The sequence below is a fragment of the Danio rerio genome, chromosome 7, assembly GCF_049306965.1.
Source record: "Danio rerio strain Tuebingen ecotype United States chromosome 7, GRCz12tu, whole genome shotgun sequence".
NCBI classification, from domain to species: Eukaryota; Metazoa; Chordata; class Actinopteri; order Cypriniformes; family Danionidae; genus Danio; species Danio rerio.
Window position 1 is genome coordinate 2,347,805 of NC_133182.1, and position 27,307 is coordinate 2,375,111.

At 36.9% G+C, this 27,307-nt stretch overlaps 2 protein-coding genes across 4 annotated transcripts in view; both read right to left on the reverse strand.

Annotated features, from left to right (window-relative positions):
* Positions 1 to 12,666, reverse strand: part of LOC100334521 (uncharacterized) — a 33,693-nt gene extending 21,027 nt beyond the window's left edge. For 2 of the 3 annotated variants that reach the window (XM_073907889.1, XM_073907888.1), the window contains exons 1-3: positions 12,481 to 12,666; positions 5,154 to 5,192; positions 785 to 1,043 (exon numbers count right to left, since the gene is read on the reverse strand). In XM_073907889.1, coding sequence (XP_073763990.1) covers positions 785 to 1,043; positions 5,154 to 5,192; positions 12,481 to 12,544 — 362 coding nt within the window. In that variant the 5' untranslated portion in view covers positions 12,545 to 12,666. Of the gene's footprint in view, positions 1 to 784; positions 1,044 to 3,804; positions 4,024 to 5,153; positions 5,193 to 12,480 lie in introns of those variants that run through there. The other variant, XM_021471848.3, reaches the window with a different exon arrangement.
* A 5,570-nt stretch (positions 12,667 to 18,236) lies between these two features.
* Positions 18,237 to 27,307, reverse strand: part of LOC137490250 (uncharacterized) — a 31,391-nt gene continuing 22,320 nt past the window's right edge. Inside the window, exons 9-12 of the mRNA XM_073907883.1 lie at positions 24,593 to 24,732; positions 19,844 to 19,935; positions 18,665 to 18,767; positions 18,237 to 18,580 (exon numbers count right to left, since the gene is read on the reverse strand). Of these exons, the coding sequence (XP_073763984.1) occupies positions 18,561 to 18,580; positions 18,665 to 18,767; positions 19,844 to 19,935; positions 24,593 to 24,732 (355 nt within the window). The 3' untranslated portion in view covers positions 18,237 to 18,560. The remainder of the gene's footprint in view (positions 18,581 to 18,664; positions 18,768 to 19,843; positions 19,936 to 24,592; positions 24,733 to 27,307) is intronic.

The window sequence follows — 27,307 nt, forward strand, 5'->3', positions numbered from 1 at the left end:
ACTGTTACTAGATTAATGGGATTATTATTCTTTCTAAACACTAATGTTTATTTCTGCTTACCTTCTAAATGTTATGTCAACCTCTATCACTTGATTAATAAAAAGGCAGACACACAAGTGCACTGTTAAATCTATTAAAACTGATAAACGTGTATAAAAGTTTAGAAAAAAGTATAAACGTCACTCATTACATAACCTATTTTATTATACTTGAATATTGAAATACTTTAAATGTAAAATTACGCATTAACTTGAGCAGCTGTTTTCCCAGGCTAACTGTCTCTGTTTCACTGATGGCTGCTTCTTTTTAAATATATACGCTCATATTCGCTATAACATTGCATGATCACATCAAGTTCAGCTGGAGAAAGAAATGCTGATCTCTATTTTTAAGATGTAGCCATGGTCACTCGTAATGTCTGCGCTCCATTGATAATGCCTTTTTATAGTCACGGTATGCGCGCTTAACTCTGAGTTTCTACTCAAAGTTGATTGATCCAACTCTGCTATTATAAAACTGAAAGCTCTTAGTTTTTAATCTCTCCGTAAATCAACTCAGAGCTCAAGTTTAAATTGAGTTGTTTGAACCTCCTTACTGAAACAGGCCCCTGGAGTTGCTGTTGTTCTCCAAAGACTTAGCAGTAATATAGGAAAATAGCAGTAAATCAATGCTAGACAAGTCTTTTAGCTTTTAAAGACCGTTTCATGCATTACATGTAATACACAAAGCAATGCAATTGTAAATTGCATACAATTATTTTTTTAATGTAAACATTCTTGTTACTTGGAGTTGCTGCTGCCGTTGTTCACCAGGGAGTCTCCGATGAGAATCTGGGCTCCGTCTATTAGTGCTGGACAGCAGTCGATTCTGTTAATGAACACAACTCTTCCAATGCTGAATGAATTTGGCAGTTCCAGCCTCCACCATGGGTTCGTCTCGGTTTTGGTGTGTGTGCAACTGGTGGAATAACCATCAATCGCAAAACTAGACCATGCAACATATGTAGAAGACTGTACAGCCTGTCCTCTGAGTGCAAGATTCTCTGGAAAGGGTAAAGAGGAACACAAATCACCATGCTGCACTGTTAGACTTTGCCAATGTGGTGCAGCCAAATTTGTACAACCACATTTGGTGATATAAATGTGTATATATATATATATATATATATATATATATATATATATATATATATATATATATATTTTATAAATAGATAATACTGTTTATTCATTTAAATTAAGAATAGCATCTTTTTTAATTCAGCAAATTGTTATTTGTCATTTAGTGCAATGTCCTGCAATGGGAAAAAAATTGTGATAATGAATGAGACAGCATAGGGGGACCGGAACCTTTAATGCGGTTATTTGTTCCCGGGTGCCTATACTGACGGAACCCCTGGTTTCCGGTTAGACGTAATCTGGAGAAAGAATCGCATGGTCCTGTCTTGCTTTCGTCTCAGTGTTTTCATTCATTTTACAGGTCAGGGGTCCGTTCTTCGTACCTCGCTTAAATGATCTAAGATTATTTGGCAGATCCCGGATCTTTTAATCTTGATAACTGATCTCTCACTAATTTGGTTCTTCAAACGAGTTCGCGAATCAGATTAGAATGTCTGGATAAACTGATCTGAGATCGCTGTGTGTGTTGTAAAGGACAGATCTATCGATCCTCGAAATCATGATCAGCAATGCAACGATTGGCTGACGGCACAGCAGCGTAATGACATCATCTGATTAATATTCATTTATCCATGTGAGCAAAATTACGTCAAATTAGCAGCAAACGGTTTGTTAAATATGACACGCAATAACCTTCCACATTTGTTGTGAGCTGCAGGCTTTACACTTTCATGTGTCAAGAGTATTCATCATGTATTTCAATGCAAATTAATGTATTTAGTTCCGCATTTAGAAAAGATTTTCTTTATCACAGTAGCCGTTTTTTAATCGGTGTAAAGAATAACTGGATGTTTACAAAAGCATTTTCATATTGGTAAAGGCGTCTGCAACTTTTGTGAAGCATCAAATCACTGGCATATTAACTGTCAAAACATGTTTATGACAGCATAAATGTATTGTTGCTTTAAAAAAGTCACATATTGTGCATGTCTATTATACACAATTTGTACTAAAGCGATCTAAAAAGTTCATATCAATAAGCTTTCTCTTTGCACCACCAGGTGGCAATCTTTGTAGCCTACTTTTATTTCGAGGGTGCAGATTGCATACGTTTTATTAAAATGTATAACTTAATTTATTTTATTAATGACTATAACTTTATTTATATAGTTTAAAAATATGTACCATTTCCCTAAGTTTATATAACTACTACTGTAAGAAAATATCAGAATTCGGAACATACTTTCTGTATTATCTTTGCTTGATCTGAGCCGATCTAATCCTGTTTATATGAATTGAACCTGCTCCCGATCAGGTTTGACTTAGCAGAACTGTTGCTACGACAACAACTCTCGGATCAGCTTTGAAGAACGAAACAATCCTGGATCGTGTCAAATCGTCAATATCCAAATCCAGCTAACTGAGTAATCCACGTACGAAGAACGGACCCCAGTACTGTGTTTAAACTGTCAAAGCATAAAGTTTTAGACGTTGTGTAACGATTATATTTGTTGGAAACTGTACAGTGAAGATTCTGAGAACTTTTGGATAGGTTAAAGTTGAAAACACTTTAGGTAATGGTGTGAGGTCGGGCTATTATCATGAGAGTTTGTTGGCGCCCAGTCATTTAGTCCGTCTGTAGTGTAAATTAAATTTAAACACTTTATCTTTTGCTTGAAAGCAACACAGATCGCTCCAGTTGATGCTTAAAGTCTCCCAATATGTGTTTACATGTCCAGTGAGCTGTTTTAGAGCAGAGTGAATTCATAATAGTGTGTTAAGGAAGCATATGAGAGTTTTATAAATAAGTATATGCTATTCTGTTTACAGTTTTGATAATATTATTACTACTAATAGCTTTATTTCTTCAGTGTTATTTCATAAGGTCTGTTAAAGTTTCTGTACACTTTCAAATGCAATGTCCCAGTTTAAGCAAGCTAATTTCTAGCACATACAGTGTATTTTGAGTGTTAAACAATACTTTTGATTAATTTAAATGTGTGATAGTACTATATCTCAGGGAAATTAATGCAATATTGCACTGTTACTTGTAACTAGTAGGATATCTACTCTGATTTGAGTGAATTTGCAGCAGGAAGATTTTATTTATCTGATTGGTGAAGCTAATTCATGTAAATGCACGTTATTTGTGTTTAATACACAGTAAATATGCTAGACTGAGAATGCATTTATTGTAAGAAATGTGTTTGAGTTTAAATGATTTAATAGACGTAATCTGGAGAAAGAATCGCGTGGCCCTGTCTTGCTTTCGTCTAAGTGTTTTCATTCATGGTTACATTCTTTAATAGTATACCTAATTCCACTTGGTCTGATTCTACAACATCACAGTCTTAACTATCATCTTTATGCTGATGATATTCAACTTTACTCTGTATGTACTCCAACTGCATCCGCCCAAATTGAAAACATCTCTGCTTGCGTGAATGATATTAATGATTGGCTCACCTCAAATTCACTAAAACTTAATATGGACAAAACTGAGATAATTTTTATTGGCACCCCAGCACTTACCAGCAATATTCCCACCAGTTATTCCTGTGAGATTGCTGGCTTGCACATTAAAACATCTACTTCTGTAAAAAAATTTAGGTGTAATCTTTGACTCCACACTCTCTTTTCAGTCACACATTAAATCTGTCACTAAATCTGCATTCTTTCACTTACGTCGCATTTCACAACTGCGTCCCTTCATCAGTAGCAAGGAGGCTGAGACTGTCATCCATGCATTTGTCTCCTCACGCATCGACTACTGTAATGCTCTTTTCATTGGCCTGCCTGCCAGCCTCATCTCCAGATTACAGTATATTCAAAACTCTGCAGCTAGAATACTCACTCATACCAAACGTTCGGCTCACATAACCCCAATCTTGTATGATCTTCATTGGCTCCCGGTTGCATACCGGATTAAATTCAAAATTCTCCTCCTTGCATTTAGATCCTTAAATAACCTTGCACCCTCCTATCTCTGCAACATGCTTGTCCCCTACACCCCAACTCGCTCTTTACGGTCTGCTGACTCTGGCCTTCTTGCTGTCCCTCGGTACCGCCTCTCTTCTATGGGGGGCAGATCATTTAGTGTTATTGCACCCAAACTCTGGAACTCTCTACCACACTCACTCCGCTCTGCTAATAATATCTCTGAATTCAAATCCTTACTTAAGACTCACTTATTTTCTGAATGCTTTGCATCTGATCTACCAAACTGACCACTTAATCTGATCCACCACTATCCTGCTCATATGTCTCTTAGCTTTCGATTGTGTTATTCATGTTTGTTATATTTGACCTCATGTATGTTTGTTTATCTTTTTGTTGCATTCCTTGTAAAGTGTCCTTGAGCTCAGGAAAGGCGCTATATAAATAAAAATTATTATTATTATTATTATTCATTTTACAGATCACAATTCTTTTTGTTATTGCTGCCACCGCGCCTGGGGGCTGTAACACCAACGCAGCAGCAGTGAACTCGTTACAATTCACTACTGTAATATGCAGTGCATTGTGGGACATTTGAAAATGTTTACAGAAACTTACTGCATATTAGGCATTCTACTGTAATCAAGGTAAACAAAAACTGCTACTGTAGCTGAAGACCAAATTAAGACGTGAAATGTTAATGAAAACAAATACTTGATTAGAATTGATTACACTCAATAGTAAATACTTAAAACAAGGGTTTTGCAGTGCTACTGTAAAATGATCATTATTATTGTCATACTGTAAAACTCAAATGCAGTAAAGGGCATAAAAAGAAGGTAAGTAAGGGTATTTTACTGTGAAGAATCTCAGTAGAGGGCTGCTACTGTAAAACACATTACAGGTTAGGAACTGCAACGGGTCAGTTGTGGTAAATTGCAGCACTGGCAGTAAGTTACCGCAAATATTCAATAAAACACAACAAGAGCATTTGATACCGTCAGAAGACTATTTGGTATTTACAGTCCATTGGTGTTATTAGAGAACAAGCTCATCTGAAAATATAGTCAAGTACAGAGTAAAGAAACCATGCATACCTGGTATGTAACCTGTGCTGCTGTGAGTTGGTGTGATGCCTGTTGCAGAAATAAAAAAGCAAATAGTTCAATATCTGGAATAATTCCACAGAATAAAAAAATGCATGCACATACACAGACAAAAGTTAACAAACTGTTACAAAATACGGTATATGCCAAAGCATGCTAACAGGACTTTGAATTGCAAGTAAGCTGGGTTAACCGCTTCCTGTGAACTGCATGCCAATACAAAACTGGCACGTTGAAGGTCTGCTTTCTTTCAAAATCAGGCTGAGTGATATCCGATATAAAGTGGGTCTTAGATTGTACAATAAGCACTGCATTAAATTACATTTCCTGCGCCAAGTCTTTATAAAATGAGCATTTATGTTACCCCAGTATATTCAATAGAGCTTCAGCGCTAACTTGCCAAATTCTGACAGGCGTGTGCGAGTAAACGGTTTTTAGTCTTGTTTTACGCTTGAGCAACTAAATGAATGCCCAAGTCTGTTTAACTGATTGAACTTTGCTCACATTACAACATCAATGCTGTAAAAGGAACCGTATAGATGGAAAACAAAACTGACAATAACAAGTCACCGGAAGTTTATCAGTATGTGAAACACACTAGCTGGGTATACACCCTATCTGCTTATGTTTTTAGCATACTGTGAAGAAGATTTTATTCTCTCTGTATGAAGTATTTTCTAAGTGTAAAGCAGTTAATTTTCTCTTCACAAAATGTATGTAGTGTTTGCAGCAAACATGCCAGCCTGTGTTAAAAATACAGTGATATGTCTGTGTAAGATGAGTATGCCTACAGGAGCAACACTAGGAGAAGGCTGAGTGACTGATGTGTAGAATAACTGAATATGTAAAGCACTGATCATATATGTTAAATACTTGTATAAAGCTATATGTGTTAGAAGTTAGAATGAGTAACATATTATCAAGTTGTTATCCTATCATAACAATGTATGCCAACACTTGGTTCCTTTGCATAAGTTGCATCTATATTTTGCTGACATAGACCTGTAACATCTCTGTTGACATGAGCTAGTGGGCTGAGAGCCAAGAATAGCAGGACCCCTTAGACTAGAAAACCTATTCAAAAATGGTCAAAAGTTAAAAAGAGACACATAGGGGTGTGTCAAAAACATAAATAAAGGGGAAGGAGCAGGAGAGACTTTAGAAGGTGTCCAGGAGAGACTTCAGAATGCTCTGGGGTCTGCTCTGCTCTTTCTCGGCTTTATTATGGAGAATAAAGTCTATTTTCTGATATTCAAAACCTCCGGTCTGATAATTTGTAATTGATGAGACGTTAAAATTTACGACAACTGCAAAAAAAAAAAAAAAAGAGTTTAGCTGCGTCCCAAATGGCACACTATGCACTCATGCACTATGTACTTATGCACTTACACACTCAACAGGATAGTATATGTATGTAGTGTCGTCCCAAATGGCACACTAATGTGTTTTTACTAAGCGGAAATTCAAACCGTTTCCCTGATGACGTTTGACGGTTGCCAAATTAGTGAAATAAACGACCGAATTATCAGATAATACCTGCCGTGAGTATTGCCGCATTCACCATCGGGAGGCGTTAAAATCACTCTCGTAGGAGAATTTTGCTTTCACCATCCAAAATAAATAAAAGTTATCCAACATGTGCGTCCGATAGCTCCGCCCCTTCCGCTACGTAAGCAAATCTTCGGTCGTTGAGTGCGTGAAGTGTCCATCATTACACACTTCATTTTAGAGGCTGAATGAGTGCATCATCCGGGTAATTAAAGTGCACTTATTATTTTTAGAGTTTTCAGTGTGAACACACCACTTACACTATTTATACTACAAAATGGCGTAGAATAGTGCATAAGTATGCGATTTGGGACGCAGCTCTTGTCTTGTTTCTACTCCAAATATCTGAAAATCTTACCCCATTGCCTGATTATTTTGCTTGTTTTGAGGAAAAACTAAATTAGTTTTAATGTGTATTTATATAGCGCATTTATCGTGTATGGTCATTAGAGGTGTGAACCTACACTGGTCTCACGGTTCAGTTCGGTTACGATTATCATGCCATCGATTTGGTTCAATTCGATATCTCGGTGCATCACGGTGCATTGACAATGCTTTCCATACACAGTGTTATATTTGTTTTAGGGGGGACTATAACAAGCTGTCTGTATAAACACACCCACATACACACATATAGACACACAGCACCACACATTCTCACATTCACACACATACACAAACATAGAAAGCACCAAACAAACACACGCTTGCTCGCTTGTTTGCTCGGGAGCAACATTGTGAGACTGCCCACTCTTGCTGAAATTACGCTAGAGTTACCGACCGCTCCCACGCTTTATTCTGAATTTTTTTCCCGCGCCACATAAAATCTGGTCTGGTCCTGCGACAATGAGGTATCTCTGTAACAGCCGAGAGGATAAGAGAGGGGGGAGAAATTCACGCCAGCATGTGAAATGGGCCACCGAGAGAGAGAAATTGAGTTCACTTTCATCCCTCAATCGCAGAGAAATAGGGGCTTCTGCTGTAAGTGTCAGTGAAAGACTTTCCATAAAACACACACACGCAGTGAAATTGTGCACCGTTTCTGTATTTTAAGGAGTTGGCGCCTGGAGTGTTGTAAATACCAGCTCACTTCCCTTGCGACAGAGCGCATACGAGATAAATAACGTCAGTACATAATAACCGGTTATGATTATTACTGAACCGATACCGAGTTGTCCACGTCTGCATCGCGGTGCACCAAAGAAACAATTCATTTTGATGCCCCTAATGGCCATACACCGAAAGCACTACACAATCCACACCAAGACCAGTGTGCAGCATTCACTTCACAGCCACAGAACAACGGCGCCAGCGCGCTCACCACACACCAGTGGAATGGAGAGACAGTGGTAGAGCCAATTCAGTGGATGGGGATGATTTAGAGGCCATGAGGGCTGATGGAGGGAGTTAGGCCAGGACACTGGGGTTCCACCCCTACTCTTTACCAGAACTGCATTGAGATTGTTAATGAGCACAGAGAGTCAGGACCTTGCATTAACATCTCATTCAAAAGACGGCGCATACTGATAGTTTAGTGTCCTCTTCATGATTTACCCATCAGATGACTCCTAACTCACTATAAATAGAGCTTTTTACAACTGTTTTCTTTGCCTTAAAGAATGCCCCCTTCCACCACTAGCCCTCCACTTTTCCCTTTGTAGGGCGGCACGGTGGCCCAGTGGTTAACACTGTTGCCTCAAAGCAAGAACATCACTGGTACAAATCCTTAACAAGCCAGTTGTAATTCTGTGCAGTTTACACATTCTTCCCATGCTCATGTGGGTTTGCCCCAGGTTCTCCAGTTTCTTCCCACAGTCCAAAAACATGTGTCATAAGTGAATTGATTAATCTAAATGAACACTATAGTCGAGCTCTTAACCAGCAGTATATCCAACACAATCTCACGGCAATTTGTAACTTTTTCATTTAGTGGCTAATTTGTACAAATTCATACGATCTAATTCGTACATTTTAGTACGATTTGCATATCCCCCAATGACGGTTGGGTTTAGGGGAGGGGTTAGGTGCCACGCCTCCTTTTTAAAATTGTACATTGTCTTACGACTGAACTCGTACGAATTCGTACGAATTAGCCACTAAACTGCCAAAACGTAAAATAATTACGTTTTCTCGTGAGATCAGGCTGGTATATCTCCACATAGCAATTATAATCTGCTGTCAGCTCTCAACCAAGGGGGAAGTTCTTGAGATACCCGAGTTCAAACTCCCGGGATATACACTACGTAGTAAGATTTGTAATGATAAGCAATTGGGCTGTTTGCACAACAGAAGTTTAAACACAGCCACTCAGAAGCACAGAATATGCACTCACTCACCGAACGGTTTATAATCTAATTAATATATATTAAACCTCTTTAACATTATTAAATGTAGATGCTGAATCACTCATATGTGTTTAGTTCTGGAGTTTAGTTTCAGACGGTTCATTCTATTTTCCAGATCTGAGGTGAACTAGCTGAAAATCTTTTCCTATGCCTTACCGACATTAAGACCTGGATGACAAATAACTCTCTGCAACTAAATGAGAATCCAACAGAAGTGTTAATTTTAGGTCCTGCTGCTACCAACAATTCAATTAAAACTCAGCTAGGAGCCCTAAATGACAATCTGCACAATCACGCCAAAAATCTCGGAGTTATCTTTGATCCACTCTTGCAGTTTGACAAACATGTGAATGCGGTTGTAAAAAGAAGCTTTTTCCAGCTTAGATTGGTGGCAAAAGTTAAACCCTTTCATTCTAAAAAAGATTTAGAAATCGTAACCCATGCTTTAATCTCCTCTCGGTTAGACTACTGCAACTCTTTGTACATTGGCCTACTTCAGTCAACACTCTCTCGGCTCTCCTCGCCTCAATCCACTGGCTACCTATAAAATACAGAGTTGATTTAAAAATTCTTCTTTTCACTTATAAAGCTTTGCACAATTCTGCCCCGGCCTATGTCAGCGAGCTTATTATGCCATATACAGCTTGTAGACTCTTAAGATCCCATGACCAGTTTCTTTTGTCTGTCCCTCGGTCTCGCTAAAGTCAAAAGGTGATCGAGCTTTCAGTGTTGCGGCCCCAAGGCTCTGGAATAGTCTCCCTCTGAACATCAGAATCTCTCCTTCTTTGGATGCTTTTAAATCTAACTTGAAGACTTATTTTTACTCTCTTGCCTTTGACTGATGCATGCATGTTATTTTTTATTATTTCTATTTTAGTATTATTTTTAAATATATTTTATTGTATTTTTAATACCAGTTATTTTTAGTTTTATTTTCTAGTTTATTTGATTGTAAAGCACTTTGGATCAACTACGGTTGTGTAAAATTATGCCCTATAAATAAAGTTTGCCTTGCCTTGCCTTGCTAACTATCTGCTGCTGCTTTCCGTAGTATGACAATCAAACTCTAACATTGTTAGCATTTAACACTGAATAAAGCACATGAGCTGTACCTGAGGTGATCAATGTCAGTTTTACTGTCTTTCACCTGTGAGAAATAGAAGCCGTTTCTGATATATCAATTTGAGGTGTTGGTTAGGACAAAACTTGCTTTTACGATGGAAAATATTTCCATTAATTTTGAGCACGACTTAGGTCAGCCTTTAGACGCGCTCCTCAATCTGGCAACCTGCGCTTGCATTTGTTTTGATCCAGGAATGCAATACCTAGTTTAACCACTGGGTGTGAAACTTACAGCATCTTTAAATTTTGCTCAATGAGAGAGAAAAATCAGTTTGTGGTTGTGTGAATGTTTAAAATGAAGATCAACTCATGCAAAGGAATAATTTGCTTAAAACCTTATTTGTAAAAGAGATTATCATTAAACAAAAGCCTCACGCACAGAGGATTAGGGGTAAAGTATTACAACAAAAATGTTAAAGGGGCCTATTATGCCCCTTGTTGCAAGATGCAAAATAATTCAATTCAATTCAATTCAGCTTTATTTGTATAGCGCTTTTATAATGTAGATTGTGTCAAAGCAGCTTCACATAAATGGTCATGGTAACTGGATCAGGGTAGTTCAGTTTTTACTGCTTAAGTTCAGTTCAGTTTAGCTCAGTTCAGTGTGGTTTAAAGTCATTACTGAAAGTCCAAACACTGAAGAGCAAATCCATCGATGTGTAGCTCTACAGATCCTGAACCATGCAAGCCAGAGGCGACAGCGGAGAGAGAGAAAAAAAAACTTGAGCAATAGGAGAGTAAAGAAAAAAAACCTTGAGAGAACCAGACTCAGTTGGACCATTTAAATTTTAAATTAGAAATAAGTTTCTAATGTCCCTAGATCATGTGTGAGATGTTTAAACTCAAAATACCACACTAATAATGTTTTACAACTCTCTAAAACTAAAACTTTTCAATGAAATTTTTCGAGTGAGATGCTAATGGTCTAATGCAGGGGTGTCCAAACTCGGTGCTGAGAGCCGGTGTCCTGGATATTTTAGTTCCAACCCCAATTAAACACCTGAACCAGCTTATCAAACTCTTTTTAGGTGTAATAGAAACTTCCAAGGAGGTGTGTTGAAGGAAGTTAGAGCTAAACTATGCAGGAGACCGTCCCTCCAGGACCGAGTTTGGACACCCCTGGTCTAATCTGACACAATGGTCTATGCTATTGATTCAACAATCCATACTTAGATAATCAATTTCTGTGAAAAACTCCAGTTTAACTTCAGGCGAGTCATAAAATGAGCCTGTTTACACGAGAATAGCTGAGTGTTCCTTTAATAAAAATGACTGGTTCTGTAAATTAGACATATTATTTCATAATATAGTCCTATCAACAGTGGTGGAAAGAGTACTGAAAAGTCATACTTAAGTAAAAGTATGATGTACAAATGTAGTGCAAGTAGAGTTAAAGTATCTGTTGTAAATAATATTCAAACCATGAGTGAAAAGTAGACCTTTCAAAAGTACCCAAGAGTAGTGAGTGTTACGCTGTATAAAGCTGATGCATTTACATGTAATTTGTGGATGTGTGCAAACGTAACATTCTGTAGTGCATTTAGTTATTGCCCAGCAGGCACACAATGCTACAAGACGTTAATATTAGGTTAGATTTAGGTCGTGACGTAAGGGAACCAAAATTCATTGTGTATCCAGCATCTAAGGACGTTGTTTTGATGTACAATAACGACGTCAAATGGCGTTGATATTTGGTTGAATTAAAAAGTGACTAAAATCCAACATCTTAAACCAGCGTGTCATCATATTGACATTAAATACTGACATTTATTCGTCAGGTATGGCAACTAAAAAAAAAATTCTGAAATATGTCATCGTGGTAACATCCACACAACATCAAGCTGTAGCAAAGCTGTGTTTGGACTTGTGGAGGAAACCGGAGCACCCGGAGAAAACCCACACCAACACGGAGAGAACATGCAAACTCCACACAGAAACACCAACTAACTAAGCCGATACTTGAACCAGGGACCTTCTTGCCGTGAGGCGATTGTGCTACACACTGCGCCATCGTTACGCCAAAAAATATCAACCAATATTAGAAATTTTAAAGTAAAGACAAATTTCGTATCGCTGAATATGATAGTATATTGATGAGAGATCAGATTTAATGCAAAAGATGTACTATTATCGTAGAAGACAGAAACTTAATTGTGTATTAGATTAAATTATTATTTATATTGAAAAATACTTTGTTATATTAACCACTCCCCATAGTTGTGCATTTTGAGAGAACACTTATTTATTTATTGAATTTTTTTTTGTTGAAAATATTAGATGAAATTAGCATGTGAGATACTCACCAAGAAATAAATGCAGAAATCCAAACATCCACTTCATCTCGTTTAACAGCCGGACCACAACCATAGATGAACGAAGATCACTTTAACTGATAACTTTAACTTTCAATTAGTCTTTATATCTTGATGTAGTGAAGACACAAATCTTTGTTTACTCTTTCTCTTCGCCTAAATTAAAGTCTTCTGTCTTCTTCTCTGTCGTCCTCACAGTTTTTATCTTTTAATCTTTTAGCCCGCCCCCTTATATCAGCTCTATTTTGATTGGCTGTTGGTGTGTTTTCACTCAAGCCTGTTTATATATATATTTTCTGCATTGTTGTGAACATCAAATATACATCATGTACAATATACATCCCTTATAAAGTAATATATAAATCAAGTTCATTTATATGAGAGTGATTTGAAGGGCTGAGATTGGTCCTGCCAAACCTCTTAAAGAGCTGAAGATAAATTAGCCAGTCTCACCCTTTAGGGCATTTATGCAAATATGGATAGACCCAGATCTATTAGTCTATTTCAGATGCAAAAGTGCTCATTTGAAAAGCAAAATGTGTTGTGAGTCTAATATAAAAGTTTGTATACTTAGAAGTGCATCAGTGGTCATCTGTTCATCTATTTTTAGGATATTACATTAGATTAGATATTAGATTGGGATTAAAAATGTCCTGGTTATGACTGTAAACCACATTCCCCAACAGAGGGAGACATTGTGGTCTGAAGAGTAAGAAAACAGGCCAATGAATGCCTATGAACTGGCAAACTGCAGAGTATATAGCGGCACCTGAAGGAGAGCAAGTCAGACCAAATGCCTCTGTCAATCATTACTGTAGGCAATGATCTTGTCTAAGTAAGCAGCAGCATATGCTGAATGACAGGCAAGTATTTTGACCATTAGGCTCTGAAACATTGCCGGAACCCTGAACATCCAGAATGGAAGCCTCACAAACTAGAGTAATCCAAACGGCGTTCTGAAGGCACTTTTCTCTCGAGATGTAGGAGTTAAAGGAAACTGCCAATATCCCTCTGTTAAATCCAATGTCGTGTAATATCAAACCACGGCATTGGATATGCATCAAGTTTTGATACGGCATTCAGTTTGCGATAATCCACCGAAAACCGGACCGTGCCTGTCTGGCCCAATCACTGTGTGATTCTTCTACTACCCCCATCTCCAGCATTGTTCTTAATTCTTCCTGGATCACTTTTTTGTGTGTTCAGGCAAGCGTTGCAGTCGAGTCCAAACGACCATGCCTGGTTCGGTCTCAAAATGGTGCTGAATCATATTAGTACGACCAGGCAGGGGTGAGAACACTTCTCCAAATTCATGTTGTAGGAGCCGGACATCAGCAAACTGGGAGGGCAAGAGATGTTCGCCTCCTGTGACTAGAGTGCCTCCTGTAAACCACATTTAGAGACTCAGCTGCTGTGGCGATAGAGACACAGTGAATGAACAGTGACACCAACGGCACCGACTTTCAATGTCCTTACTAACCAGAATATGGTAATAATTTAGATACTATAGGGGGCTGTAAAAGTCTTTTACCTATCTGAATAGGTATAGACAAGGGATTTTAGAAATTCAACAGTACATAGGTTAAGAGTGCCAGTCCCGATGAGGAAGGACACTGCAGAGGCCACCTGCCATCCAAGGAATGAGTGGGGCTGCTTGAGAAATCACATACTTCCAAACTGTATAGCACACATGTAAAAACAGCATGCAAGCTAAATTGTATTTCCGAATTCATAGAAGTTGATAAACAGTATGTGAGAAGTACCTGGATGGCCTACTACTTACTGCAAGAATCTGAGATGCGCATCTGATGCATGCTGCACTATCCCACGATGGACCGCTAGAGAACTAATGAATTCCGTTCATACTACTCACATTTATACTGTATAGAACACACTTTTCTAATGGTCGAGTTGTAAGTTCAAAATCAGATGAAGTACCTACTGAGTAGTAGACAATTTCGGATGCAGCCCTCGTGACAAAGAAAGCATATGGGCTATCTCTATCCAGAGGGATTACTAATATGATAAGCTGGTTAGCGAGTAGGGAAGATGTGGGTTCGCCTAAGAAGGGGGAACTCACCGTGGCTGAGTGATGCATATGGGATCACCGACTGGGATCTCACATAGCTGCACCTGAGAGGAGCTGAGCTGTGCCAACTCATAGACGTTGATTGGCCTATTTTATTACTCTTCAGAGTGATTGGTTATCTTTTGAGTCCCCCAAAATGTGTCATCCTGACAATGTGAGTTGACATTGGAGTTCCCAATCTGAAGCGGAGCCGCAGTTACAATTGCTGAATAATATTAAAAGGTTTTAATATATTTATAATCATTGTAGGCCCTAATAGTTATTATTATTATTATTATTAGTAGTAGTAGTAGAAATTTATTACAGCTCATTTTTAAAATGCTAATGTAGTAGAGGCTACATGTAGAAGTGTCATTGAAATTCATCTTATCAATCTTTTTTCATCTCATTTCCCATGATCTGATTATTGCTACACTCTCAGAAATAAAGATACGGGAGCTGTCACTGGGGTGGTACCTTTTCAAAAGGTGCACATTTGTACCTAAAAGGTCCATATTAATACCTCTTTAAAACTTTTTAGCTTGCGACCCCCAAAATAACAATGCTAGTGACTCGCGACCCCCAATATCCTCTGAGGTGGTTATATATACAGAAACCTTGCATGCAATAGCGCGCACACACACACCAATAGACCCAAGTTTATTCTTAGTTTAATCTTTTTTTAATGTAAATCAGAGCTGTAAATGTGCCAGAAAGTTTAACCTGATGTTATAAAATCAATCTGCTGCATGTAACGGCATTGGTGTGTCTTTAAAATTATGTAATTACACCAGGGGTCGCAATCCAATAGAACTAGTAACTATAAGCTACTGTAGTAACTATATAGTATTTATTAACTATAAACAACAATTTTTCTCTTCAGTAGTTTATTGATAAAATATGGTAATTCTTGTGGTTTAATATAAATAAATAGATTTTTGGAAATCACCAGGCGACCCCCCCTTTATTGTCTCGCGACCCCTTGGGGGGTCCCGACCCCCACTTTGAGAACCACTGCTCTAGGTTACATATTAGTACCTAAAACGTACAAAAGTGTTCCTCTTAAATTTTGTAATATATACTTTTGAGATACCAATATGGACCCTTCAAGTACAAATGTGCACCTTTCGAAAAAGTACCACCCCAGTGACAGCTCCTGTATTTTTATTGTACAGTGTACAGTGCATTGACACCCCTCCAAATGTCGTCCAGGTGGAATTGTGACAGATTTTCTTGGTTGTATTAATTAGATATTTTAAAGCAGGTTAAACTGGTGCTTGTAAATGAATATAATAAATAAATATAATATGATGAATAAATTATTAATAAATTATATATAAATATAATATAATTTTAAATTATGGTAAATCAGGCTATTATTATTATTATTATTATTCAGTCAGAACATGATGCCAAACCGTCAACAGCATAAATATATATGACTATATATATGACATAAATATGGATATGATATTCACTTATTGTCATGATGATTCATTTTACCCCTCTATGTGATGGCCTAATTAATGTTACTGTTTTCAGTACCACATTTATCACACAAAAGCTTATTTTTTTATTATCACACCAAGTTTTTGAAACATAAGAACATTTTTATTAAAGTTCTTTTGCAAAAAAAAAGGCACAAAAAATTATAATAATAAATTAAGCAGCTAAATAATATGTTGAATTATGATAAATTAAGATCGTAAAGCTATTTGCAGTAAATACAAATATAATGTGACGAGTCTCTTAGATCAACCCACTGATCAGCTGAAGCGGGAAGGACAGAGATTCATCTGCGCAATTGGGAACACCTGATTTAAAAAAAAAAAGCAATGTTTGCTTGGAGGAAGCTGTCCTTTTGCTCCTGTTTGTTTTGGTTTGTTTCTTTGTAGCTTTGGTTAATCTTTGATTTGGCTTACCTAAATTGAGCACTTGATTATTCTTTAATGTTTAAATAAACACTTTTTGGTACCAAACCATCCGGTGTATGTCCTCCCTTTAATCTTGTCATTGCCTTTGAGCCGGGTTGTGACAATAATATATAAAAAAAACACAAATAACACTGAACCTTGAGGTATAAAATATTACAATTTATAAGTTCATTGAAAGTTCATTCATTCATTCATTCATTCATGCATGTCAATCCAATGATCATAGATCACAGATTTACCAAAGCTTTATAGGAATATTTTTGGGATTTCCCAAGTTTGTCTCGCACAACCAAATCCTGTCTGATATCGCACAGTGTGATCAGGGCTTCATTTATCTGCTCCTTTAGCCCCACCCCCTAAATTCTCACTGCCGATTGGCTGTTGTTGTTTTATTTACAGCACATTTTACTAAATAAATGTCATTCATGATTTAAAATGAATGGTTTCCAATCCTGAAACTGGGCCTGAAGCCGCACTGTAAGAGACGTCTATGCAAATGTGGTAAGTGTTTTTCTGCCGGCCCATTTCAGATGCAAAAGGCCCTCATTTGTGAAGCAAACTGTGTCGTGCCCCTTATTTAGTTGCAGACATTTATAGTACATATACTGTGATGTGGTCGATTTTTAAGTTTTTTTTTATCACAGCTGACTAATGATTAATGGAAGAACGAGATGAGCTTGGCCGTACTTAAGGTGACTGGATAGGCATGTTTTCCTCATTCTTTTTTTTGTTGAAGCTCCATCAATTTGTCATCAAGCATGACATTAAAAACCAGGTCAAAGATGCTAATCGACTTGACGTCAGTTAATTGACGGAGGGGGGTGGGGTGGGGGGTGGGGGGGTTGTTGTCGCGCTCAGGTTGAGCCCCATGTGTGCACGTGCCTGATCGACACAAAAAAATAGTGTCATTTAAGAATAAATGAATTCATTTCAGAAGCTTAACTGCAAATGACAAATTGAGATCTAAGATTGGCATCAAAAACACGTCAAAAATGATTACAGGACAGTCCTATAATTGATTTATGATTCCAATGTTAGATGTTAGATGTTAGTGCATCTCAAGGTGCTAGATGTCCAATGTTAGATGTTAGTGCATCTACAAGGTATTCACAGACCTTCCCCTCATTTTATGTCACAATCTTATTCCAAAATTCATTTAATTCATTATTTGATTAGTTTAAAAGATTTGCAAATTTATTAAAAATAAAAACGGGAAAACTGCACTGCCAAAAATAGGAGTGTGAAGCTCGTTGCGTAGTGCTCCAATAGACTTCATGCTGTTATTGGTTTCGAAAGGGAGGAGTCTGGATGCAGATGTGCAAATGAAATCTGAGCTGCATCCAATGCTTTCAAATGCCCTCACCTAACCCCACCCCCTAACCCTCACAGTGACGTCACTGAGATATTCAGTCCCAGCTTACATCATCAAAGCTGCATCCAGATACTATTGGACAAAGGTGCTTCAGTAAAGTTTTGAGAAGGGATAATTTTAAGCAATGGCTACATTATGTGCGTGTGGATTTTAGAGTTCCAGAACTCTTCTGATTTAATGATTTTCTTAATGTAACTCTCAAATTGAAAATGACTTATGATTAATTGCTCAGCCCTACTTATTGGGCAATTCCACTAAACCTATCTGTGAGTAAAAATGATTTCATTGTGCATTGTAAACTTGTTAACGATCTATCGTAGACCCTTAAATAAATGTTTAATAAAATAAACTGAATAAATACACAGTGGCAGTATTTCAGTTTTTCAAACTCTTTATAATTTATTTCACTGCAAACTCAATGAAAATTAGTTATCTATAATATAGGTATATTTATACATACAGCATGTTATAGTTAGAACTTATATTACAGTGAGATATCAGTGATAAAACAATGACGTGAGCAATTTCAACTTGACCTAAAATAAAGTATCTAATAAACAGCACGGTAAAGGTTATGGTTATTGATTTGGATTTACTTCAGTATGTTATTTAGTCAGCTAGCTTTTTATTTTTTTTTCTAAAGTCAAAGTGAATTAGAAACCATTGAGTCAAATTCTCAATGATACTTTCCAGAGTGTCACGGCACCTTGATGCAATCTGTAAACAAAGCAATTTTGTCTGTATTACTTCACATGTTGTGTTAATAATAATGCACATTCATGCAACAGAGAACAGACTCACGCTGAGCAGGTGTCATCTTCTGCATTCCCAGCACCATTTTAGGGCTTTCAGACCAAACAAATGTCATGTTTGCGTATCCTCTACCAGCGAGAGCAGATTTCAGCTGAAAATGAGAGATTCAGTTTGAATGAGATTTTCATGAAAGAATTCGTAGATTATATACAGAGCTATACAATATTTTTTCCATTTCATTAAGTTAATTTTCTTGAACATAAATTGAATCAATTAACATCCAGCTGCCCAACTTTTAAAGACAAACTCAATTTTTTTTAAACATTTTTAAATAAATAATGTTGAGATAAATATTTTTTTTTTCTATAGTGATAAATGAAATAAACCACGCTCAAACATGCATGCAATTTGAGGTATTTCCCTCAATTAATCAAGGTCAGACTGATAAGATTAGAATTTTTTGGCCAATATATTTAGACCAAAAAAAAAAAAAAAAAAAAAAAAAAAAAAAAAAAATATATATATATATATATATATATATATATATATATATATATATATATATATATATATATATATATATATATATATACATATATAGATACACACACACACACACACACACACACATATATATATATATATATATATATATATATATATATATATATATATATATATATATATATATATATATATATATATATATGGTCTATATGTATATAATTTATGAATTGTATACAGTTAATTCTAGCACTTTTTAATTAAGTAAAAAAATACAGGACAATAGTCAAATGTGATGTAAATATTTAGATAATACAGTTTTATTTTTAAATTACAAAAGTAGAGCTAGTCTAACAGGAAAAAATTAAGAAAAAAATTATAAAAAATTTAATAAATATTATTTTATAATAAACAGGAAAATTCAAGAAAAAAAAATATAAGAGTTTTTTTATAATAACTCATTGGAATTTAAATGCTTTATCTTTATATTTCTAGTTAGAAACAGGTTAATAATAATTATATGAACATAAACTTGTCATATAATCTCATACAGCTGCCCCCCTACTTTTAAGATGTTCGCTACACCCCTGCCTAAAATGAATGTGGTTTTGAGTAAAATAGGCTGAGTATTATATTTTAGCAGATATTTCCTTCAGGTCTTACCCAGCCTTAAGGTGGCACTGTTGATTTGTTTTAGATTGAAATTTCTGTGTTTTTTTTTACCTGCTGAAGAATGTTTTTACTTATTGTCTGGTCGGTCAAATCCATCGTGGAGCTAAAGTGCATCCTTACAAATGATCTTCCTAAAACAGGACCTAACAAACAAACAAATGTAGACGTTCAGTTATTTATTTAAATGCATAAAACGCACCAACAATAGACATTATACAAACGACAATCTTTGAGTTTGTGTTTGATAAAAAAGTAGTAATGTTTAGGCAAGGCAAGGCAAACTTTATTTATAGAGCACAATTTAATACAACCGTAGTTGATCCAAAGTGCTTTACAATAAAATAAACTAGACAATAAAACTAAAAATAACTGGTATTAAAAATACAATGAAATATATTTAAAAGTAAAACTAAAATATAAATAATACAAAAATAACATGCATGCATCAGTCAAAGGCAAGAGAGTAAAAATAAGTCTTCAAGTTAGATTTAAAAGCATCCAAAGAAGGAGAGATTCTGATGTTCAGAGGGAGACTATTCCAGAGCCTTGGGGCCGCAACACTGAAAGCTCGATCACCTTTTGACTTGCAGCGAGACCGAGGGACAGACAAAAGAAACTGATCATGTGATCTTAAGAATCTACAAGCTGTATATGGCCTAATAAGCTCGCTGACATAGGCCGGGGCAGAATTGTGCAAAGCTTTATAAGTGAAAAGAAGAATTTTAAAATCAACCCTGTATTTTATAGGTAGCCAGTGCAATGAGGCGAGGACAGGGGAGATATGATCTCTTTTCTTAGTTCCTGTTATTAATCTGGCGGCTGCATTTTGGACCAACTGTAGCCGAGAGAGTGTTGACTGAGGTAGGCCAATGTACAAAGAGTTGCAGTAGTCTAACGAAGAGGAGATTAAAGCATGGGTTACGATTTCTAAATCTTTTTTAGAAAGAAAGGGTTTAACTTTTGCCACCAATCTAAGCTGGAAGAAACTGCTCTTCACAACCGCATTCACATGTTTGTCAAACTGCAAGAGTGGATCAAAGATAACTCCGAGATTTTTGACGTGATTGTGCAGATGGTCATTTAGGGCTCCTAGCTGAGTTTTAATTGAATTGTTGGTAGCAGCAGGACCTAAAATTAACACTTCTGTTGGATTCTCATTTAGTTGCAGAGAGTTATTTGTCATCCAGGTCTTAATGTCGGTAAGGCATAGGAAAAGATTTTCTAATGATAAATCTTTTCCTAGTTTGATTGGAAAGTATAGTTGGAGATCATCAGCATAGCAGTGATAGCTTATGTTATGTTTGAGGAGTATTGAGCTTAAAGGAAGCATATAAAGAAAAAATAAAAGAGGGCCAAGAATAGATCCTTGTGGAACACCACAATGAATAGGTTTAGGTGGTGAAGTAAAGGATCCTATATTTACAGAAAAAGATCTCCCCTTTAGATATGAGAACCACTGCAAGGCAAGGTCCTGAACCCCAACAACACACTCAAGTCGTCTCAATAATATGTTGTGATCTACGGTATCAAAAGCAGCGCTTAGGTCTAAAAGTATTAAAATCGCAGAAGATCCACAATCCATGGAGAGTAAAATGTCATTTGTGACCTTTAGTAGTGCAGACTCAGTGCTGTGTTTTGCTCTAAAACCAGATTGGAAGGGGTTTAGAATATTAAAAATATCCAGATATGAGGTCAATTGTGAAAGCACAATTTTCTCTAAAACCTTTGAGATAAATGAGAGCTTAGATATGGGCCTGTAGTGGTCAGGCACAGCGGGATCAAGATTAGGCCTCTTTAATAGAGGCTGTACAACAGCATGTTTGAAGACATCTGGAAAAACCCCGTTTATTAAGGAGCTGTTTATTAAGGCTAAGAGGGAGGGGCAGATTGTATCTAAAACCTCTTTAAAAAGTGGGCAAAGGAAGTACATCTGAAGGACAAAAGGTGAGTTTCATCTGAGAAATTGTATAAAGTAGCTGAGAAGAAGATACAGGCTGAAAATTTGTGAAACTGTTTGATGGAGGGACCGAATCAGAATGATCTATGTCGGTGGGAAAGAGGTGTGATTTAATATCTTGTATTTTCTGAGCAAAAAAGTCAGAGAACTTTATGCACGTCTCCAGATTGACAACAGGAACAGAGCACATAGTTGGATTAAGAACTGAATTAATAGTTTTAAAAAGGACTTTTGGCTTACTTGCACTTTTAGCAATCAAATTTGAAAAATATTTAGATTTAGCCTCACTGACCGCGTCTTGATATGAATTTAGGCAGTCTTTTAAAATCTGGTAGGAAACCTGAAGCCCATCCTTTTTCCACCTGCGCTCAGCCCTTCTGCACTCTTGCCTGAGAGTACGGGTAGATGAATTTAACCAGTGCTGAGGAATTGAACTAACCCTAGACCTCTTTGATTTAAGAGGAGCAACTTCATTTAAAGCAAAATCACAAGCAGAGTTAAAGGTTTCAGCAAGTTGTTCAGTGTCTGAACAAGATGGCAAAAAAGCATTAGCATTTGAAAGAAAGTTGGTGTAAGAATTAGAAAATTCAAGAGCAGAATTTACGTGGAAAACACGAGAGAAAGAGACAGGTTGAGAAAGGATGGGCTGATTATATGGAATAATAGGTTCAAAAATCACAGGAAAATGGTCAGAAATACCAGCATCAAAAATGTCAAAGATATGTACAGAAAACCCATAGGTCAAAACAACACATGACACATGTTGTTTTATTTCATTAGAATGCACACTATACACTTATTTTTCCTTCAGGTAAGGTTGTTATTACATAATTTAAGGCAAATCAAATAAGTAAAATAAAAAAATAAACATAATATTTTCATTATGCTTGTGTACATGATCTGTGTCAGGATGTGTGGTTATTTACATATGTATTTGTATCCTTTTCATCCTCATCTTCATGAAACAGGAAAATGTTTACTAATGTTTGCCAGCACCAAAGAGTTCAACACAATCTTGCGGCAAATCGTAACGTTTTGATTTAGTGGTTAATTCGTATGAATTCGTACAATCTAATTCATACAATTTAGCATGATTTGCTCATCCTCCAACCACGCTTGAGTTTAGGGGTGGGGTTAGATGCCACACCTCCTTTTTAAAATCGTACAATTTCGTACGACTGAACTTGTAAAATTCGTACAAATTAGCCACTAAACAGACAAAAAATTAAATACTTACGTTTTTGTTTTTTTTCATGAGATCTGGCTGAAGAGTTTATAACAATAAAGCTGCAGAAACTGCAGACCAGACGCAGAACGCATGAACAAATTGCGATATTCACGCGTAAACAGCCGCGTGAACATTTGAGTTTACTCTCTTTATTCGTGTTTCAAATCCGCTTCATTCGTGCATCAAATTCACTTCAGAACAGATGCGGATTCGCGTGATGGGCAGGGCTTCTGTCTGCCCGGAGACTCTAGCTTCATAGCTAAATGGCTAACATGGATTTTATGAAGAAAATAACAGTTTATGTGCTTTATGAAGACTGAAAAGCAGCGTTGATATGTTTAGGGCCGTGTCTAAGTTAACTAGATTCTTTCAGATGCTTTCAGCTTTGTGCGCTCATAAACTCCTCCAGAAACTGAACCTGGATGATGGAGGCTTTCAGCGGTGCTTCTGACTGAGCCCAGCCCAGTTTGATGAAGTTCTTGTCGGTGTCAAATGGAGGATTTCCCCCGGGACACCTACAACAGGCGATATGTCATAATCACGCCCCCACAAGAGCAAGCTCCTGATTGGTTACCGCGGCTCAAATGTCCGCTGAAGTTCAGATTTTCAAACTCGAGCGCTAAACGCGCAAAACGATCAACTCGCTCTGCGCCATTTGCGCGTATCCCGTCATTCACACCGCGCCACACGAGCATTTCGCATCATTCGCGCGTATCACGCCGCAGGATGTCTATTTGCGCATTTGCATTGACTTAACATGTAAATCACTTGCACTTGACGCACGTTCTGCATCTGGTGTGAATGCAGCATTAAAACACATGTCTGCACCAAGCCCCACCCCCAGAGTATATAGTCTAAAGCAGGGGTTTTCAAAGTGTGAGACGTGCCTCCCCTGGGGGGCGCCAGAGCATGTCAGGGGAGGCGCGGGAAAAATATTATGTAATAAAAATATAATTATTAAGTTTAATTATTATATGTATTTTTTATTATTTTTAAACGTTTTAATTAAACAAAGCTAAAAAAAATAATAGGTCAAAAATTTTAACCAGAAGGCCATAGCTGTAAATTCGCTTCTGTTTGGCAAGCCCGCCAATACAGGTATATGCCTGCTAATCATGCTGCTAAAACAATGGATCAGTTTCTGAGACCCCCTGATTCAAATCCTTCAAGTTCAGGGCTTAAACCCAAAAGACGAGGATATGATGATCAGTATTTGAGTTTAGGATTTACGTGGACAGGACCAGCTGATGAACCACGACCTTTATGTGTGGTTTGTCAAGATATTTTGGCTAATGACAGCATGAGACCCGCTAAACTTCGGCGACACCTTGAAACCAAGAATGATGAGGTTGCAGGAAAACCTCCAGAATTGTGTGTGTGTGCGTGCGTGTGTGCGTGCGTGCGTGTTTGGGAGGAGGGGGGCGCCAATGGATAAGTTGTGTCAAAAGGGGGGCCCACTGTCTTAGACTTTAAAAAACCCTGATCTAAAGCGATCAATGATTGGCTCCTTTACTAGAGCATCCCCATTGGTTGTTACATTTCCACCTATTCAAATCTTTATGAACGGCACGCCTTGTGTACATAATAGTTGAGCAATAATACAGTTAAAGGTTACCTTTTCCAAATACCTCCACCTCACACAGGGTGAGCATCTGAAAGTCTCCAGGAAGGATCAGATTGATGTAACGTCCTACCATCCCATTACATGTGTAGTTGTAGGACTCACCCATTGGAATACCAGGAACAACCGCACATCTACAGATAGACAAACAAGACATTCAAACACTAAAATATATACAGTAACTTTTTAGTTTACTGTACTTATAATATAAAAATAAATAATTTGCTATCTTCAATTATGTTAATATTAAATTAGAAACGGGGAGGCATGGGGGTTCCAGAGTGATGAATAGTTTGGGGTAAGAGGAACTTAGAGTTTGTCTTGTTTCTAGCTTTCAAATATCTAAATAATCTTATTTATTTTTATTTTTTTATTAGAATATGCAAAAAGGTACTTAAATTGGAATCATACAAATACAAAAAAACATCAACAAAAAACCATAACAAATCAACAATAAAAAACAAAACAAAAACAATATAGTCAGTTAGGTGTGTGTCTGTGTGTGTGTGTGTCCATGTAAAGGTAACTTGGTGGAAAGATCAGATTACATACATTAGGAACAATATCAGCCAATAAATGAAGCAAGTATCGCAGATACAAGTAAAACAGATAAAAAAGAAACCAGTCAGAGTTAGGGAGTAACAACAATGCTTAGTAATGTATGAAAGTAATAATGACGGTAAAAAGAAGGAAAGGACTACAGTAATAATAAATGACAATGATAATAAATCACAAGTGCTACCCCTACTACTACTACAGAAAGTTACTTATATTACAACTACTACTGTTGCTACTACAGTCCCAAACTACAACTATTACTACTATAATGTCTACTAATACTGATACTACTACAACAATGACTACCACTACTGATACTACAGCGTCTACTATAACTAATACAACAACGTCTACTACTACTACTACTACTACTACCACAATCACTGCTACAACAACATCTACTTCAACGACAACTACTATTGGTACTACTACACCAACAACGATTACTACTGCTACAACGACACCTTTACTACTTCTGCTACCACTATACCAACGACATCAACTACTACAGGAACTAATACTTCAATAAATCACAATTACAATCGATACTACTACAATGACTACTACTACTACACCAACAACGACTACTACTACTACTGCTACAATGACACCTTTACTACTTCTGCTACCACTATACCAACTACATCAACTACTACAGGAACTAATACTTCATTAAATCACAATTACAATCGATGCTACTACAATGACTACTACTACAACACCAACAACGACTACTACTACTACTGCTACAATGACACTTTTACTACTTCTGCTACCACTATACCAACTACATCAACTACTACAGGAACTAATACTTCATTAAATCACAATTACAATCGATGCTACTACAATGACTACTACTACAACACCAACAACGACTACTACTACTACTGCTACAATGACACTTTTACTACTTCTGCTACCACTATACCAACTACATCAACTACTACAGGAACTAATACTTCATTAAATCACAATTACAATCGATGCTACTACAATGACTACTACTACAACACCAACAACGACTACTACTGCTACAATGACACCTTTACTACTTCTGCTACCACTATACCAACGACATCAACTACTACAGGAACTAATACTTCAATAAATCACAATTACAATCGATGCTACTACAATGACTACTACTACAACACCAACAATGACTACTACTACTACTGCTACAACGACACCTTTATTACTTCTGCTACCACTATACCAACTTCATCAACTACTACAGGAACTAATACTTCAATAATCACAATTACGATCGATACTACTACAATGACTACTACTACAACACCAACAATGACTACTACTACTACTGCTACAACGACACCTTTACTACTTCTGCTACCACTATACCAACTTCATCAACTACTACAGGAACAAATACTTCAAAATACAATTACAATCGATACTACTACCATGACTACTGCTACAACTACTACTACTACAACAACAACAACACTAACTACTGCAACCTTAATAATGATAATCGTATTAATACTTATATTAATGATAATGAAAAGATAACAGGAGGACAGGTCAGAACAGTAATAGTATTAATGATAACAAAAGTAAAGTAATACCATTAATGTCAAAAGTAACGGGGTGATCTAAACAATCTTAAATCAAGGGCAGCATGGTGGCACAGTGGATAGCACAATCGCCTCACAGCAAGAAGTTTGCTGGTTTGAGCCCCGGTTGGGTCAGTTGGCATTTTTGTGTGGAGTTTGCATGTTCTCCTCGGGTTTCCTCTGGGTGCTCCGGTTTCCCCCACAATCTAAAAACATGTGGTACAGGTGAATTGGGTTGGCTAAATTGTCCGTAGTGTATGTGTGTGAATGTGTTTATGGATGTTTCCCAGTGATGGGTTGCAGCGGTTGCATCCACTATGTAAATCATATTCTGTATGAGTTGGTGGTTCATTGCGCTGTGGCGACCTTAGATTTTTTAAGGGACTAAGCCAAAAAGAAAATGAATGAATGAATGAGTCAAGAGGTATTTACAAGAAAAACATTGTTTTATGGCAAAACTAAAAGCAAAATTATTTTACTTACACTATTGGCAGATTATTTTGCTTGTTTTAAGAAAAAAGTCACATCACTTTGACATATCTGCATATCCTAAGCCAGGTCATGGTGCCAG